The 19,932-nt window shown below is 36.3% G+C and overlaps 1 protein-coding gene across 4 annotated transcripts in view; it reads left to right on the plus strand.

Moving 5' to 3' along the window:
• The window catches only part of DHX35 (DEAH-box helicase 35), a 47,986-nt gene extending 28,328 nt beyond the window's left edge, over positions 1-19,658 (plus strand). For 2 of the 4 annotated variants that reach the window (XM_058177191.1, XM_058177193.1), the window contains 13 exons: positions 825-921; positions 3,924-4,082; positions 4,964-5,174; positions 6,816-6,940; positions 8,980-9,034; positions 10,677-10,772; positions 11,042-11,136; positions 11,507-11,584; positions 12,328-12,457; positions 12,938-13,019; positions 13,619-13,690; positions 15,879-16,017; positions 17,610-19,658. In XM_058177191.1, the coding sequence (XP_058033174.1) occupies positions 825-921; positions 3,924-4,082; positions 4,964-5,174; positions 6,816-6,940; positions 8,980-9,034; positions 10,677-10,772; positions 11,042-11,136; positions 11,507-11,584; positions 12,328-12,457; positions 12,938-13,019; positions 13,619-13,690; positions 15,879-16,017; positions 17,610-17,654 (1,384 nt within the window). In that variant the 3' untranslated portion in view covers positions 17,655-19,658. The remainder of the gene's footprint in view (positions 1-824; positions 922-3,923; positions 4,083-4,963; positions 5,175-6,815; positions 6,941-8,979; positions 9,035-10,676; positions 10,773-11,041; positions 11,137-11,506; positions 11,585-12,327; positions 12,458-12,937; positions 13,020-13,618; positions 13,691-15,878; positions 16,018-17,609) is intronic. The other 2 variants (XM_058177192.1, XM_058177194.1) reach the window with 1 other exon arrangement.
• The last annotated feature ends 274 nt before the right edge of the window (positions 19,659-19,932 follow it).

Raw genomic sequence — 19,932 nt, forward strand, 5'->3', positions numbered from 1 at the left:
AATCTTTTGCTTGTCCCTTTATGTTCTTGTAACGTCGCTACTTTTACAACTGACTAAAGTGAGAAGTGTTCAAGTTAATTATGATAAAACATTCAGGAACTGTAGCCATATTAATCTATAATAGATAAAACATGTCCTGTAGCCTTTTTGAAGGAAAAGTATGATTTCTTATTTCATTAGCTTTGTAAAGTGATATGCATATGTGAATATATATTTAGTCAGTTCTTTTTTACTTTGAATGCAATGTGGAATGACACATATTAGGCACTGGAATCTAGATTTTCCACCACATTCTACTTCAAATATTTTAAAAATATTTTCTTGTGTGGGCCTGCCCATTCCAATTTTATGATAAAGAGATATGCTTGGGTAAGATACCTTGTGTATGATAACAACAATTTTAATTTCCTTGTTGAAAGTTTAAAAGTTGCTTGTGGGCAAATAATTATTGAAGGCCATTAGAACCAGATTTCAAAACTCGATATTAGATTATTCAGATATGTTACATTTGAGTGTATATTGATTTTGCATTGTTTAAAAATGAGATTTTTAATAATATGCTGAAGGATACCTATTGTTTGTTGAACTATTTTTCCCACTAGTGTAGAATAACATTTTAAGCATGTGTATATAAATTGAATTATAGAATGTTTAGTAGTATCAAATGTTTTATGAAGAAAACTGAAGAGAGTAGTTAGAGTTAATTTTTTGATCCTGTTAAAAGGATCTAATCTATTTGTATTTTCTTTATTTCTGGTGATAAATAGAAATTATGCTACACTTTATTGGGAAATTTATTACGTTTCTCCCCTTTCCCCTAACAGTCCTGTTCCAGATTATGTGAAGTCAACTGTGGAAACGGTCATGAAAATTCATAATTCAGAGGGTGATGGCGATATACTGGCATTTTTAACTGGCCAGGTAGATGCAAAATAAACTTTGTCTTCTTGAAATTATTGGTTTGATGTAAGATAATTCGTTGTCTTTATTTCATGCAAGATTACTATTCATATCTAACTTAAAATATTGGTTATATTAGACTTCCAAAATCTAGTGATTGAGAAAAGGCTACTGTATTATAATATTGGACTCTATTGGCCTGGTTGAGGTTTATCAGGAGAATATGAGACAAGGAAAGTATATGTATGTGTATGCATACACACTTGAGGCAGGCAAATATCAAATGTAAATATTTAGGCATTTTCTTTTAATAGAATGTATTTGCCTATTTTAGAATAATAAACAAGAATGAATAATCTATGAATATTTCCTATGGTGCAGCAAATTAATATTCAGTTCTCTAGAACTTCCCTTTTGCTTCCAGTGGGTATAAGATGATATAGAGAAGTGCATGGAAACCTGTTTTGTTTTGTTCTGAACCTGGAACAAACCAAGGCATTTTCAGAGATTATGCCAAACTGTTTTGAAATGGCCATTGGTCAGCAGAAACAAATCTAGGAAGTTTTAGCTGTTCTGGTTTAGATAAGTGTATCTTGATCTCAGCAACTTTTAAGAGGTATACATTTCAACTTCTAGAATTCCCCAGCCAGTTGAAATTTCAGGCTTCTTAAAGTTGATGAAATCGAGGGACACTGGTTTAGGTGAAACAGATTGAGTTGAGCAAGGCTGATGTGTCTTGTTTGTTCTGTTTCCTTCTTAGTATCATGCACTAGTCTGCCCTCTGCAGTCTTTCTCTTTCCATGTACTCTCATTCGCCAGTGTCCTTGGCATTTTGCCAAACTTTCCCTCAACCATCTCTGCCTGGAACAAAAGCAACCCTATTTAAATCTGTGTGTGGAACAAAGCACAAGAAACACATGTGCCAGTTCAGTACCAAAAAGCAGCCCAGACCAGATGGGTGGCTATAGAAATTGAATAAATAAAATAAAATAAATTTATGCTTCTAATTTTTACTATGGTATTTATTGCTTTTTGGCAAGCTTAAGGCAAGTTCTTCACTTCTAGCTTTAATGGATCAAGGCAACAGCATATATAGAGGTTGGGATCTGAGGTGCAGAAGTATATGGCATTACCACATATTTTTCTATCTGAAAAATTTGTAGGATAAGATACAACATGGATTGGGACTGAGGAGAGCAATTGGAATGTGCTTGATAGTCAAAATGTGTTTAATAATTAGGAATATAATTATGACTGTTGTAGGCCTACTTCACACATAAAGCTATTGTAACAATCAATTGGATGAACTGCACTTCTAGCAGTTTCTAACTATATGAGGAAATATATTCCTTTGCTTTTAGACATTCCTTTGCATTGTTATAGAGGGACGCAGTGGCTTAGTGGCTAAGACGTTGAGCGGTTAGAATCCCTAGTGCCGTGTAACGAGGTGAGCTCCTGTTACTTGCCCCAACTTCTGCCAATCTAGCAGCTCGAAAGCACGTAAAAAATGCAAGTAGAAAAATAGGGACCACCTTTGGTGGGAAGGTAACAGCGTTCCGTGCACTTTTGGCATTTAGTCATGCCGGCCACATGATCATGGAGACATCTTCGGACAGTGCTGGCTCTTTGGCTTTTTTTTTTTTTTTGTTTACATTTATACCCCGCCCTTCTCCGAAGACTCAGGGCGGCTTACAATGTATAAGGCAATAGTCTCATTCTATTTGTATATATTTACAAAGTCAACTTATTGCCCCCCCAACAATCTGGGTCCTCATTTTACCTACCTTATAAAGGATGGAAGGCTGAGTCAACCTTGGGCCGGGCTCGAACCTGCAGTAATTGCAGGCTTTGTGTTCTTAATAACAGGCCTTACCAGGCAGAGCTAAACCGGCCCTTTGAAACGGAGATGAGCACCTCCCCCTAGAGTCAGGAATGACTAGCACATATGTGTGAGGGGAACTTTTACCTTTACTTGACTGTATGACTATAACTTGTTGCTGGCAATCCTTATGATTTATATTGATATATTGACCATCAATTGTGTTGTAAATGTTGTACCTTGATGAACGTATCTTTTCTTTTATGTACACTGAGAGCATATGCACCAAGACAAATTCCTTGTGTGTCCAATCACACTTGGCCAATAAATTCTATTCTATTCTATTCTATTCTATTCTATTCTATTCTATTCTATTCTATTCTATTCTATTCTATTCTATTCTACTTGCATTGTTATGACAACACATAACCCTTATGTAGATAGTTCAAAGGAAAATACTACTTTCCTTACCTACTAGGTATGTAAATATTGCATGCCAGCTTATTTCAGAGTATTTGAAAAGACCATTTCTGTTGTTGCAAAAAGGTAGCATACTTCACAATCTTCCATTTGTGAAGTTGCCCATTCTTTTAATAGGTGGAATAAGACCTATCAGCTGTTCTACCTCTGAACTATTTTTTTCACAAATGAGAATGAAAAAGAAGACCTAGTAGTCAAGTAATTGAAATATTTGTCTTGACACTCCCCAGCCATCTACCGAAACATTTGTGCAAATCTATATAAAGGTAGCAAAAAACTAAAGAAGCCTGAAAAAGAAGGTGTACCTAATTTCAAAGGCCACAAATATACACTTTCCATTCAACTTTTGGAATTTGCACGGGAATTATATTTAAACTAAAAATGAAAATAAAAACACAATAATTTATTCTTCCTTTTCTGTTATCCATGAAGTCCTCTAAAAACAGCCAGATATTTGATGGTTGTACAAGGCTCTAGTATGAAAGTTCCCATCCTGCTCTCTGTATTGGACTATAAAGTATTGTGGCACATTGGAGGAAAATCACTTTGATGTTTGGCATCCTATTAACACAATTAACTGGCCTTTTTAAGATCATGAATGGGAAAAATTTTTGTGAGAAGTTAGATTAGATGTCTCCTTTTAAAAATAGTTCAGCCCCATAATATGCTCTTGAAGGTACAATAAATATAATTTAATCTGTCAATCACTCAACTACTTTTCTAGGAAGAAGTAGAAACAGTTGTTTCTATGTTGATAGAACAAGCTCGAATCATCGCTCGCACAGGCATGAAGAAGCACCTGCGTGTCCTTCCTATGTATGCTGGATTGCCTGCTACTGAGCAGATGAAAGTTTTTGAAAGGGTGTCTCATAATGTGAGAAAGGTAAAAGTATATAATTATTGTTCTTAAATATAATTGCCAAGCCTTGGGCCTGTATTGAGGCGGCAACTCCCAGTATATTTCCAGCATAAACGTTCTAGACAGAAATTATAGAACATTACAGTATCAGTATGTTGGAGGGTACCAAGCTGGGTAAGGTTGTTGTTGTTGTTGTTGTTGCTGCTGTTGTGTGTGTGTGTGTGTTTGCATGTGTGTAGTACCCATCTTTTTCTGCTTAATTTGTTAGGGTAGGATATGCATAGAGATGTTTTATATTACACTTGAAAAATATAGAGATTATTATATTTTATATCATGTTCAAAAATATATCATCTGCTGGGACATTCCAGACCATAATTTGGCTGTTAGAAATGCTGAATGCAAACCAGACAGAATTAGCTCTAGTGGTAGATTTCTTCTGCATCAGTCCTTTTTTCTCCCCACCTCCCGCCTCTAACCTACTTAATTGTGAACTTTCCTTTTCAATGTCAGATGAAAGAACAGTTGTTCTTAATTTTATTTTTTAAGAAGGAAAGCAGCAGTGTGGCTTTTCATCTTACTGTTTGGCTATTTATTATGGAAATTTTATCTACTGACTGGGGGCTGTAATTTTGTATATAGAAATCTGTTCCTAGTCTGCAGTATATACAGGTTTAACATGTACAAAATATTTACTGAAAAATTTTCAGTGTTTTAAAATGGCTATTGCTGTTACATAGTCATTGGTCAAAATGGAATAATCAGCATTTCTTACAGTTCTAGTTTTGTTTCAATTGTTTTGTGAGGTTTTAAAGCAGCCCTTCAAACAAGCCACAGTTGTTATATTTTCAAGCTTACCTAGTTGTTTATTAGGTAGGGACTAATTTTTACCCTGGTCCTTTCAGGTGATCGTGGCTACTAACATTGCAGAAACCTCTATCACAATCAATGGCATTTCATTTGTCGTTGACTGTGGCTTTGTGAAGCTTCGTGCATATAATCCCAAAACAGCCATTGAATGTCTTGTGGTTGTTCCAATCTCGAAGGCCTCGGCTAATCAGAGAGCTGGTCGTGCTGGACGGAATCGCTCGGGAAAATGTTACAGACTTTACACAGGTAGAGAGTGCTTATTAGTGGAGTTTTAATTTATTGTCAATAGTTTCATAATTGAGCTGTGTAACTTAGAATTATAATAATAAATTCAACTTCATTGCCTATATTTTTGCATTAAAAAAAACCTTAATAAGATGTTAAGATGTTGAGACTCTAGAAAGAGTGCAGAGAAGAGCAACAAAGATGATTAGGGGACTGGAGGCTAAAACATATAAAGAACAGTTGCTGGAATTGGGTATGTCTAGTTTGATGAAAAGAAGGACTAGGGGTGACATGATGGCAGTGTTCCAATATTTCAGGGGCTACCACAAAGAAGAGGGAGTCAAACTATTCTCCAAAGCACCTAAGGGCACCTAAGAAGCAATGGATGGAAACTATCAAGGAGAGAAGCAACCTAGAGCTAAGGAGAAATTTCCTGACAGAACAATTAGTCATTGGAACAACTTGCCTCCATAAGTTGTGAATGCTCCAACACTGGAAGTTTTTAAGAAGAGATTGGATAACCATTTGTCTGAAATGGGCCTAAGCAGGGGTTGGACTAGAAGACCTCTAATGTCCCTTCCAACTCTGTTATTCTATTCTATTCTATTCTATTCTATTCTATTCTATTCTATTCTATTCTATTCTATTCTATTCTATTCTATTCTATTCTATTCTAATTTTAAAATGTTCTTTATGCAGATAGTTTAAAAAATATTTTGCAATACTGTACGAAAATACCTAGAGGTAATTTTGTTGATAATCCATCTTCCCACCCCAAAATAGAATTTCATGATTCATTTTTAATCTCTCTTCCCTTTTATGTTCCTCAGTATGTTATGGAAGCAGATTCTCCTATAATTTCATTTTCTTGAAGTCCTTCATATCTTCATAATGCTGCACAAGAGTTTGCACTACAGAATGGTTCAGGGAAACATTTCTTTATAGCAAGATAAAGCTTCCTTGAGAGCCAATTTGTTGTAATTAAGGCAGGGATGTCCAAACTTGGCCTCTTGAAGAGTGGTGGACTTCAACTCCCAGAATTCCCCAGCCAGAAACTTGCTCATATTTATAGCTCATGCTGGCTGGGAAATTCTGGGAGCTGACGTCCACCACTTTTCAAGGGGCCAAGTTTGGATACCCCTGAGTTAAGGCATCAGGCAAGAAATTAGGAGAATCCAAGTTCTAGTCCTGTTTTAGACACAAAGTCAGTTGTGTGACCTTGGACCGGTCAGTCTCTCTCAGTCTCTGGAGGCAGTGGCAAACCACTTCTTGCCAAGAAAACTGCAGGGACTTCTTCAGACAGACACCAGGAATTAACATCGACTTGAAAACCAGTGCCTCTCCCCACCTCACAAATGTTCCTTACTATATTCTTCCGGCTCTGTAAAATTATACTGCAGATGAAGATTTTGCCTGCATTTAGTATGTGAAGATAGTGCACAAAGTAGGGAAAAATATGTAGCTGCTTTAATAATTCAAAAAGACCTGCTTTGATGCGTTTCTGTACATTCTAAAGCATCACTTTTAAAAGATTTGCACAGTCTTGTTTTCAGTTGGAACACTTGAATTTAATATGCATTATTAATTGAGTTGTGGAATCTTATAAGGAGGAAAGGATTCATGTTTAAAACTTAATCACAAAGAACTTTGCTTTCTCCATAGAGGAAGACTTTGAGAAATTGCCACAGTCCACCATTCCTGAAATGCAACGCAGTAACCTGGCACCAGTTATATTGCAGCTTAAGGCATTAGGAATTGATAATGTGCTTAGGTTTCCCTTCCTTTCAGTAAGTAAGAGAACCTTGTTTAATCTTTCATATTTATCATATTATCATGATAAGAAAGAACTCTTCAGATCTCCTATCCTTTTATAGTATCTCTATTTCCCACCATTCTTCAGTATGAGAAGGGTTATGGTAAACCCTAACCATAGTACAATATGAAAATGAATGATGTGAAGTTATGAGGATGTTAGACATGGGCCATAAAAACCCACAGCACAGCACCTGTTTGACTGTGCAGCTCACTGAGGGCCTTTGGATCAGCCACTCTACTTGCTTTGGAATGTTTTATTGTATGACTCAAAATAGGGCAGATCCCAAAAGCTATTTCCCTTTTCATTTCATGCTTTTCATACATTAGTTTAATGTTACTTTGCTTCAGGCTACATATTCCAGCATAACCTCAGTGAGGTTTGCACAAAAACCTTGGCTCCAAGATAGCTACATCTAGTTCTTTTGTAGACCTGTGTGTGTTTGGTGCAGTGCTCTACAAACAGAGAAACTGCATGATTACAGAGTTGGTCAGGATTCACAATTATGTGAAGATAAGTATACGCATATTTTGAATTCTATAAAAAAATATTTCCCTTCAGATTTTATAAATGTTTGCTTATCTGAATGCTGTCAGAACTTCACTTGGGTTCTCTAGATCAGGGGCCACCAACTGGTGGTCCGCAGAAAAATTATTAGCATTTTTTATATTGCATTAAATCAGGGGTCCTTAAACTACGGCCCCTGGGCCGGATACGTGCAATGAACATTTGTGTTGCTGTAGAGAGTTTCCCCCTTGGGGTCTTTTTGTGCGGGTTGGAGGGGGGCAGAAATTCTGACTTGGGATCTGCTTCAGCCTCCTGGTGAGGGGCTTTGGGCAAAGGCTGGAGGGAAGTGCCGCTGGTGGCGAAGAACCAGAGGCCCTTGTTCCAGTGGGACCGCCTCATGGCCTGGAACTGTCTGACCATCTTAGCCCGCTGAGCTTCCAGGCACCAGTACCTGGCCTTGCACTCCTGCAGGTCTTCCCTCTGCTTGGAAAGCCTATGCTCGTAGGAGGCTCAGCAAAAGTGAGGTGCTTTTGCTGAGTCTCCTTCTCAACATTGAGTTGCCCACACACACCGAGTCACATGACCACCTTGCCACACCAACCCAGCCAGTCATTAGGCAGATCGTATTAGTGGTCCGCAGGATTTAAAATTATGAATTTAGTGGTCCCTGAGGACTGAAAGATTGGTGAACCCTGCTCTAGATATTAAAAAGGTTTGAGTGAACAAATGACATCCATGATTGGTGATAGTCTCATTTATTTCATAAAATCATCCAGCCTAGGTATCTTCCTGGATGTATGATTCCTGCTGGAAGCCATGGTGGCAGCCATGGTCAGGAGGGCCTTTGCACACATTCATCTTATACACTAACGGGTACATTACAGGGCCATTCCTGGACTGGAAGGCCTTGCTCATAATCTCTCATGCCTTAATTACTTCGTGTTTGGATTGCTGCAATGCTGTCTACATGGGACTGCCATTGAAGACCATCCAGAAACTGCAACTGATCCAGAATGCAGTGGCACATACAGTTTTGGGTGCCACAGTTCACCTAACTTACATTGATGCTGTGTCAGCTGCCCTGGCTCCCAATTGTTATCCAGGTGCAATTCAAGGTTCTGAATGACTTTTAAATCCCTACAGAGCACAGGGCCAGGTAACTTTGGGGACCAACTCTTCCTGAAGATATTTGCATGTGTTACTAGGTTACATAGTGTGAGCTCTCCCTTAAATGTTGTTATTTAATGGGAAGTTGGAAGAAGGCCTTCCCAGTGGTTTTCCTGCCTCTTTAAAATAGCCTCCTAGCGTAGATCCAAGACGTGGCTCTTCCCCCAAACATTGTCTTTTAAGTCACAAAGTGGACTCTTCCTAAATCCGTGCCAAACTTTTTGAAGCCAAGTAGATTACAATAGGAGACTACTGATTCCTTCTTGAATTCATAGAAAGCTGGGTTTCTAAATTGAAAATATCCTTCTATAACAAATTATATTACTACTTTTTCTCTAGCCTCCACCAGCTCAATCAATGGTGCAAGCTCTGGAGCTGTTGTATGCCTTAGGAGGTAAGATGGTGCCTTCGTTTATTTTTAACTCTCAAGGGAGTGAAAGGTATGCATGTTATTGCCTTTACACAGTGGTGGGATTCAGCCAGTTCGCACCACTTCAGGAGAACTAGTTGTTAACTTTCTGAGCAGTTTGGTGAACTGGTTGTTGGAAGAAATCATTAGGGCAGAGAACCGATTGTTAAATTATTTGAATCCCACCACTGCCTTTACACCTAGGTACTATTTATCAATTAGCCAAAATAGAACTGTCTTGCTTTTAATATACCAGGGTTATAAGAACGAAAATATTTTTGCCTTTGGTACGAAGCACTCTGAAGATTTGCTTGTTCTGTGTCAGATGCGCACCAAAAATTTTGTAAGATCTATAAAGCAGTTCTTTTTTCCCCCCAGTCCAGAATGAATATTTATGGCTTTTAGTTAATGTAATCGGCATTGCAGAGCTTCTTGTATATCCTTTGCAATTGAGTGCTAACTATCATTTATAACAGCAATACGTACATTGTTAGTTAATCTCATTTTTAGATATTTATGTATTGATTGTTAATCAATAAGTTCAGGGCACTAAAATAAAAAATGGCTAAAAACGGAACCCTTGCCTGGAATTGAATTGAAGTAAAATATGTCTCGATAACAGATTCTGAAAATTTAAATTACTTTATTCAGTATTTTTCAACCTCAGCAACCTTAAGATAAGTGGACTAATTCCCAGAATTTCCCAGCATGCAGGCTGCCAAAATTCTGGGAGTTGAAGTCCACCCATCTTAAAGTTGCTGAGATTGAGAAACACCGCTTTACATAAACTATATCGGTAATAGAATAAGTATTGTAAAAGAAGAAATGGAACTTCTCTTGCAGAAATTCAGCCTGTTCTTCCTTAGCAGTTGTAACACTCATTCATTTGGCTCAGTGGCTCAAAGGGCTGCCCTTTGTTTGATTATCAATGGTTCATTTATGTTTTCGGGTTTGATACTGAAATATTATTGAGCCTTTTTTATTCTTAGCTTTCTGTTTTTTGTGATGGCATTTGAACTCTGCTGTGAGTGGGCTCTCATTCCTTGGCTTTGAAAATAGGTACTTTCATGAAGGCTTAGTTATGCATAGAACATCTTTCCAGTGTTAGTAAGTTAGTAAGCTGTAAAATTCATTTGCTGATAATTTAGTGCACTTTAGAAGAATCCTCTGGTTGTCATTGCATTTTTCATATGGATTTTGAATTTTTGGTGGTAATATTTACATATCCTGTATATGTGCTTCCATGTTTAGATCAGGTCTGAAAAGTCAAAGGTGCAACATCAAAATTATAATTATAAAAATGCAATACATTTTATACAACTAGGCTGTCGTTAAGAAATGCTTTTAAGATTGCCGACTGTAAAAATAATAGGAGATGCTGTATTTTTCTGAAATAAAAGGATATGTAGATTTGAACTTTCATCATTGATTACATTTTTGTTATATGAATGCTAGGCTGAAGATATAGCAATTCATATAATGCAAAGATCTCAGGAATATGGTTTTAGCTCTGGAAAATAATACAGTCAATAACATCTTTCTATACTCTTTAACATTTTACATTTAAGGCATCCTGAATTACCAATATTGACATTCTGTATCATTGTTTTTTCTTCTTCTCTTGCAGGACTGGATAAATATTGTCGTCTCACTGAACCTCTGGGAATTAGAATAGCAGAGTTCCCTTTAAATCCTATGTTTGCAAAAATGCTCCTAGAATCAGGTGATACATTCTATTATAATTTGGAGTGTTAACTCGTCTTACTTTGTAATTAAAATGTTTAATGGGCATTTATCATTAAAAATAAATATTTTGCTGTATTTAAATGCACGATAGATGCATGATAGACTAGGTTATGAAACTGAGGTAGGAGTATGGAGAAAGCAGTATAGGAAATATAATTCCTTGATAGCTGTTTTAGTTGGAAAGGTGTAACAAAGGAAGCGCTGCTCTATGACAGTTAATGTTCTTTTCCTTAAATCATTTTGCAGGAAATTTTGGCTGCTCCCAAGAGATTCTGAGCATTGCATCCATGATGCAAATCCAAAATATCTTCACAGTTCCTCCAAACCAAAAAGTTCAAGCTGTAAGTGCTGGTTTATACCCACTGACACAACTTTGAAACACTTCTAGACTGCTTGCATTGACTTGTTCACTTGCATACCTTCTTTTCATTTATATTTTGTGCCTCCTTATTAGTAATTTAATTAAAAACATTATGGTAACTTGTGTATTAATTATCTAATTTTTTATATGCTTTTACTTCTGAGCACTTGAAGTAAGCACTATTGAAATACCATTTGAAGTGTAATGCTGAGAAGACTGTTGTGTTCATGGGTTAGTTGAAAGTTCGTTCAAGTGCAGATTTAACCTATTTAGATAATGTTTTTCTTGAAAATTAGCAAAAATTATTCCAGCTTCTGTTGTTTGCTATATAAAAGATTTCTCCTTTTCAGATTAGAGAACACAGAAAATTTGCTGTTGAGGAGGGTGACCATCTCACAATGCTTAATGTCTATGAAGCTTTTATAAAAGTAAGCAGCTAAACTAAAGTACAGAATGACCTTTGGGTTTTTCTAGCCATGATTCCAACTGATGTCATTTGCAATAATTAACTTTGGATAGGTTTTCTAAAGCTAATAAAGTCAATTTTAGTTGTAATGAAGGCAAGAAGTTCGGCAAAGATAACTGAAAATCCCAAAGTATTGTGATTTTAGAAATTTAACAGCATGTGGTGTATTCTGTAGACATACTTCTGTAACAATTATCTCCCTTACAGCAAGAGATAAGTACATGTAATATTTAAAATTAAAGCTGAGATTCTTAATCTTTATAATTACTTGTGTTGCGTAACTTGGAGCATATTTACTTATCTTTCAAGTATGTGTGCATGTTAGCGTTAATGTTTTTATTGCAGAATTCTGCCATGTACAATAGCTTTCTCAGTAGAAATTAAGATTTAGGATGCAGATAAATTAAATGGTTAACAATAAGTTTCAGTTAGTGAGCTTTTAAAAAAGGATATCAAGTGGGCTTAAAGCCTTTTATTATTTGAGCTGGCAAAATAGTGGAGCATATTTTGCACATTGCATTGCTTTTATTTTGAAAAAGTTCATAAGGTTTTGAGATTAGTTTTGTTTTGTAGTGTAGCGTGGGAAAGTTTGTGTGTATTTTCATTCTCATGATATTAAGAAAACTAGAAAACTGCAAATGAAGTGCTAACACTTTGTAATATAAATTTTCTAGGTGTGATTCATCTTTTCCTTTTTATTTGTAGCACAACAAAAGTTCTCAGTGGTGTCAGGAACACTTTCTGAATTATAAAGGTCTTGTTAGAGCCACAATTGTAAGGGAGCAGCTGAAAAAACTTCTTGTCAAGTTCAAAGTGCCCAAAAAATCTAGTGAAGGTATGAATGAACTGCCTTAATTTACCATCGTGTTTCCTGTGTATTTTTCATGTTTAATCTGCAGAATTGATTTTTTCTGTTTTTAGTATGTAATAGTACTTGTTTCTTTATTTATAGGCATTGTATCTTATAACGCACTTACTTTTGTGTCAGGAAGATGTATTTTTGAGAAGAACTTACCCTTTCTTTTTTCCACCCCTAATTTGTAATTATTGGCTATTATTTTTCATTTTTACCTGAGCCTTTCAGGTTTGTTGAAATCATAGCTTGGTTGCTATGATTTGAAGGTCAGGAGCAGAGGTCTTCAAACTTGGCAGCTTTAAGACCAACTCCCAGAATTCTCCAGCCAGCATAGCTGGGAGTTGAAGTCCACAAGTCATAAAGCTGCCAAGTTTGAAGACCTCTGATCTGGAGGATACCAAGATACCTATTTTTGATACATGCTCACTGTAAAACAACAAATCCATCTCTCTCTTATAGGTGATCCAGACCCTGTTCTAAGATGTATTGTTTCTGGATTTTTTGCTAATGCAGCCAGATTTCATTCTACTGGGTGTTACAGGTAAATTTATTTTTACCTAGTATCTGGTTGACAAGAAACAGTTAATATAAAACACAGAGTGCAGTAATTAAAAAAGTAAGCAGTTACGTAAAAATATAAACACAAAGTATTCATTCTAGCGAATTCTTCCAGAGCCAATAGAAATATTACTGTTTTCATTTAGCTAACATAGGCTAGTCATGATTGAACTGAAGAAGTTTGTTGAAGATTATACTTCATACAATATCATAATATGTACATGATATATATAATTATCACTATTTGAGTTCATAAAATTCTTTTTAATAGCCATCAGTTGGAACAATTGGTCTCTAATATGCTTGCTCTGTTTGGGCAAACTGATCATCCTGATAATGAATTCACTTGAACTACATCCAGTTAGGTCGAGGAGAGAGGTTTTTCTTGAAAAAAATCTGCTTCATTTGAAAAATGAACAGGAGATTTCAAAATAGTCAATAGACAGCTAGGATAGCTGAAATGTTGTTGATTTAGTAACATGCTGATCATGTTTGAGGAAATTGATAGTGGCTTGTATTATACATAAACATTGACATGTTGCTTTGGTAAATATTGTATTTCTAAAATAATGTTATTTCAAGGACTATTCGTGACGATCATGAACTCTACATACATCCCACCTCAGTGCTGTATGCAGAGAAACCTCCTCGTTGGTAAGCTAAGTGTTTTTTTTTATTTCTATGGTTTTGATGTTGTAATTTATAGATAACCAATATTAGATTTGAAAGATTGTAATTTAGAAGGTGAATTAGTTTACAAGGTGCAAAATGGAATGATTTCATTTTGAGTGAATGCTGCCCAATACTGCTCATTGATTTTTGACTACAGACTTCATAGTGATGGCTTTTGGAATTGTTTGCATTGATTGCTAGAAGATGTTGAAAGTTTGCCTTCATAGAAGGCATACATTATATTTAATCATATTTGCTGATTATTTGGTGTGTCTATAATGATTCTTGATGTCTCAACAGCTTTCAGTATTGTTGACTTACAGAATTTGGTCTGGTTTTGAGGGTTTGGGATGGGAGTTACTATTTTACAGTGGTTCTCCTTTGTCTATGGTTGGTTCTAATCAATATTAGAACTGGACAAAGGTCACAGAGTCTCTCACTTGTGGGGTGTTGCCGAATTCAATGCTTTCTCCTCTGCTTAACATCTACATGAAAATATTGGCTGCGGTCAACCATTGGTTGGGGTTAGATATTACCAGTATGCCAATTATGTCCAGTTATACATCTTGATCCAGGACCAACTTGATGAAGCCATCAAAGTCCTAGCTCTGTGCCTGAAAGTCTGAATGGAGACGGCAGGAGTGTTGTTGTTAATTCCTATGCAAGGTCATAATTAGATCATACAGTTCTTCAGAGAGATTTCTGTGTGTATTGCATTTTCTTTCTAGGTATACTGAGATGTAAAGCTGACTTCCAAAACCGTTCAAATACTCTAAATCCCTTCAATCTAAAGTGGGAATGTGCATATAGCTGATCATATTGAAGTTTAGGACCTACCTGATGTAGTTTCTTATGGAGTAATAATGGGAAAGCATTTCAATGTTTTCTTAATAGATGCTCTTTGTAATGAGCCATGTATGGTATGGGCTCATGAGGTGGAAGCCCATACCATACAATAGTCCCCAGGCTAAAGATGATATAAAGATAAACATATCTTTTAGACTTAGCAGATTATCAAAAAACAGAATTCTCACAGAATTTTCTTTAACTAGATTTATTGAAAGGGAAAAGGGATTAGGTTACTGAAGAATTTGTTAGGATGGACTTTTCTTGATCCTCTTTCTAGGTTTCCTTTGATTCATGAAAGAAGTTGGCTAATACAGGTAGTCCTCGACTTACAACAGCTCATTCTATGACTGTTTGAAGTTACAACAGCACTGAAAAAAGTGGCTTATGACCATTTTTCACACTTAGGACCTTTATACCACCCCCAGGATCACATGCTTTGTATTCAGATGCTTGGCAACTGGCTCGTAGTTATGACCATTGCAGTGTCCCTGGACCATGCAATCCCCTTTTGTGACCTTCTGACAAGTAAAGTCAATGGGGAAACTGGAGTCACTTAACAACCCTGTCACTAATTTAAGAGGTGTAATGATTCACTTAACAACCATGGCCAGAAAAGTTGTAAAATGGGACAAAACTCACTTAACAAATTTCTAGCAACATAAATTCTGGGCTTAAATGTGGTCGTAAGTCAAGGACTGCCTGTATTTTGTCTGAGCAAGGAAGAATGTGTTTATGTTCTGTGTTTATAAGATTTCCAAGCTGCTATTTCTCTTTCCTAAAATTCGGGAAACATATTACAGTAACAGAACCACCAGACTTCAAGGCATGAATGTGTGGGAAGAAAAAAACTTGAATTCAAACCCTTGAAAATATATAAAAGTCCATAAAACCTTTACATTGTTGTTTCCTTTCATACATTGAAATGAAAACTCACCTGTTCGTTGCTCATGTGGCTTTATGCTTGTCTGCAGTTAAGCTTCTAATCTGGCCAAAGTATGTCTGTGGATCTTATGTCATGCCAAGAAGTTATACTAAGGGTAAAATATTGGAAGATAATTAACTTACTACTTAGCTCAGATGTACCTTGATGAAGGTATCTTTTCTTTTATGTACACTGAGAGCATATGCACCAAGACAAATTTTTTGTGTGTCCAACCACACTTGGCCAATAAATTCTATTCTATTCTATTCTATTCTATTCTATTCTATTCTATTCTATTCTATTCTATTCTATTCTATTCTATTCTATTCTATTCTATTCTATTCTATGTCAAGTCTCATACACTGTATAGTTTATTTTTATTTTATCTTTTATCTTTAGGGTAGTGTACAATGAAGTTATACAGACTTCAAAGTATTACATGCGAGATGTTACAGCTATTAAATCTGCTTGGTTATTGGAACTGGCCCCTCATTTCTATCAGCAAGGAACGGTACGGGCTCGGCATGGACTCCAAACGGTATCACTGCTGAATTGGCAGCTCTTATTATATTTTCCTGTGTTTTGTATTTCACTTTTAAAGTGTTTATTAAATTATAATAAAGTTCAAGGTTTAAATTGGTTGCTAAATGAAATAGTTGTTAAATAAAGAGTGGCTCTGTTTCTAAAAAGTCAACACAAAACAAAAACCCACATTATTCTTGAAATCCCATTAATTACAATGAAGTCTTATTTCAAGAAGCAGTAGGAACTAGCATATCAAACAAATCAAACAATTATTAACAAAATGGTGTTCTATGAATAGTGAGGAATGCGGTGGCTTAGTGGCTAAGATGCTGAGCTTGTCGATCGAAAGGTCAGCAGTTCAGCGATTCGAATCCCTAGTGCCGTGTAATGGGATGAGCTCCCGTTGCTTGTCCCAGCTTCTTCCAACCTAGCAGTTCGAAAGCATGTAAAAAATGCAAGTAGAAAAATAGGGACCACCTTTGGTGGGAAGGTAACAGTGTTCCGTGCGCCTTTGGTGTTGAGTCATACTGGCCACATGACCATGGAGACATCTTCGGACAGCACTGGCTCTTCGGCTTTGAAACGGAGATGAGCACTGCGCCCTAGAGTCAGGAATGACTAGCACATATGTCCGAGGGGAACCTTTATCTTTACCTGTGAATAGGTTGATCCCTTCGATTTTTAAATCTAAAGGAGAGATGATGTCAGCTTAGTATCAAGGAGCAAGGCATATATCTTCTTTAGGAGACAAGTAGAAAGGAGTAAAAAAAACCCAATTGCAGTTAGTCCTGTGAATTATTCTTCACCACCATCTGTCACATCAAGAGAGAAATGAGAATGTTATGCAACTCTATTTGGAATGACTAAATTACTCCATCCGATTAACAGTGGAATGCTTCATTATAATATCAATTCTATTGATGAAAAAATTCCAAAAGTCTGCAACTTTGCAAGATGTGTTTTCCTCATTTTATTTATTTTGTATTACCAGGCATTTTTACAACTTCAAAATAGCAATTGCAAATAGTCCTTGAATTACAAAAATTCGTTTAATGACCGTTCAAAGTGACAACGGCACTGAAAAAAGTGACTTATGACCATTTTTTAGACTTACGATCGTTGCAACATGTCCATGGCCAAAATTCAAATGCTTGGCAGTTAACTCATCTTTATGATAACTGTAGTGTCCCAAAGTCATGTGATCACTTTCTGACAAGCAAAGTCAATGAAGAAGCCAGATGCACTTAGCAATCATGTTACTAATTCAACAATTGCAGTGATTCACTTAACAACTGTGGCAAGAAAGGTCATAAAATGGGACAAAGGTTACTTAACAACCGTCTCACTTAGCAACAGAAATTTTGGACTCAATTGTGGTCATAAGTTGAGGACTGCCTGTATTTCTATATTGGCAAATGGTTGTACGCTTTAATGCTTTTGGCCGGATGGCAAAATGGAGTTTCAGGAGAGCTGTAAAAGCAACATTCAATTTGATGCTAGGAGGCTGCTAGTTTTGATTAGCTCTTTGATGAAGAGTTGGTTCATTAGAGCAATTATGAGAGTATAAATTTTAAAAGTTACTAATCTTTTTTTTTTTCATTACAGCATCTTTCTCTGAAAGCCAAAAGAGCTAAAGTAGATGACCACTGACTCTCTCTGGCTGTTGAAGTTCACCATGTGTGATGCTGAAATTGTCGCCAATTTGAAAATGTACAACTGTCCTTCCAACAATTAGTTGATTAGCAACCTGACCTCATATCAACTATTCATGTTGAAATGCCTGCTTGCCAGGATTCTGTAGGGATGTATGCATGACCAATACATTGTAACACTTAAATAGAGCTTGTATTGTGGACATCTTATCCAGCAGTCTAGTTGTGATGACCACTTCTGTTCATCAGGGCACTATGCTCATTTTAAATAAAGTAGAAAAATTATCAGTGCAAAAAAAAAGAGAGAGAGAGACGCACACAATTTCGAGGAAATTTGCAATACATGGATAACTACATTATACCCTTGAAGCAGAAAGGAGAGGAGGCAGATACAGTGCCCTCAGAGAGATGCTCAGGATCCTTCAGACCACTGTGTGAAACTTGATCATCCTGGAACTACCTGCTCTTTGTAGGCAGATTTGGGAACCCAAGCAAAGCCTTGACGTACCTTAATGGGTGGAAATGAAAACCTTGAAACTGTGATTGTGCCTAACTGCTGTGATTTTTTCCCCTGCCTTTTTTCCTGTAAAGCAATAGATTTCTAATCTTTTACCGGTTTCTACATTTCTTCTTTCTTGCATTTTCTCTCTTATAATGGTCATGATTTTCAAATTAGCTTGTTTTACAACCATAATGTCAAGACGTTCACTAAATTAAGCTCCTTGAGAAAGGACTTTAGTGCGGGCATATTGTTTGTTGTTTCCTTTCATTTCAAAATTGAGAAATGAGAAACTTGGAGCTAGTATCTGCACATTCTCAAATTTTTGATATTATAGTTAACAAAAATCTGTGGTTCTTGGCATGTGGCTTATATCCAATGCCAGACTGTTAAAAATTCAGATAGTGCTGATTATAGCAACGAGGCTAAAGAATCCAACTTTAAGACAGAACCAGAGGGACCACATCCAGAAATATTATCTTTTTCCCCAACTGAGGCTCAGTTGAATATAAAGATTCCTTGGAATTGGGCACAGGGTGCTGTAGAACTGCTAGTGCTCTTATCTACGTGGGTTTCTGTTGCATGTTCCTTGTACAGTAAATAAGACGTTTTGGCGAAATGACTGCAGCTTGGGGGAAGGAAAGATATTAGTGAAACAGCAAATTAGAACATATTCTAGAAATTAAATTCCCTCAGCGAAATAGAGTACTGGCCCCGTTTTACAATTAACCTGAAATCCATTTGACAACCTTGTTTATAGCGAAGTATAACAAATGAGAAAATTTAGTTCCATGAATCTTAAAAAAAACCACCCTTTTGACACATTTTTTTAAAAAAAATAAAACGTTCTGAACTTTGCAGTTGTGCTCGGATTGTTTTCCTCAGAGAGGAAGGATGGTTTGTATAGAGTACACTGCTTCAGGTGTGCAATGACTGTTTTTCTTTTGTAACTTCCTTCTTTGTCTCAAGCATGTTGATATTTATTTTGAAATATCGTTTATTTTAGATATATGTATTTTGGAAATATGGATTTGTCTTTCTTTCTAGTACATAAGTTGGTTGTATGACTTGCTCTCTTGTTTTTTATTCTTCTTTTAAAATACATGTAAATTGTGGTGTTGTTTTTACACAGAATATGGATGTGCATCCTGAGTAACTTTTTCAAACTCCTTTTTCCATTCTGCTTTTCACAAGTCTGCAGAGAAGCTTGATCCATCGGTGTACGATCCATACAATGTCTTTGTGCTGTATGTGCAACTTAACAAAGTTTAATTCCAATCTACGGATTCATTGTTTCTCCCTCTTCCCTGTTTGTGAGTTCCATAGGCTTATCTTTTACTTTTTGTGTACTATGTAAAGTCCAGAATAGCGCTGATGGTCCCAATGAGTCTCTAAAAAGCTCTTCCTTTAAAGAGTTTGCAAAGTCCTGGATACATAAAGTGTGTAAATTTCCATGTCTTCTTGCAACAGTTTAGAAAAACAAAATAAAGCTTTCTTCCATAACTCTGGAAATGTTGTGTCTATTTATAGAAGGTAATGAAGTATCATTTTCTATTTTCTATCTATGTGGGTGTCTTGGTAAAAATGCAGGAGTGGCTTACCATTGCCTTCTTCCATGCAGAGTAAATGGGATACCTTTGCTATTGTCACTAAACATCATCTTCCATCATCTTCCTATATCGCTCCATACAGGTGCCTCCATGCTTTAGCTAGGATAACCTTTAGCGTTTGGGTGATCCTACTGGAAATATATACACTTTGCACAGATTCCCAATAT

Source organism: Ahaetulla prasina, chromosome 3 (genome assembly GCF_028640845.1).
Source record: "Ahaetulla prasina isolate Xishuangbanna chromosome 3, ASM2864084v1, whole genome shotgun sequence".
Taxonomy (NCBI): domain Eukaryota; kingdom Metazoa; phylum Chordata; class Lepidosauria; order Squamata; family Colubridae; genus Ahaetulla; species Ahaetulla prasina.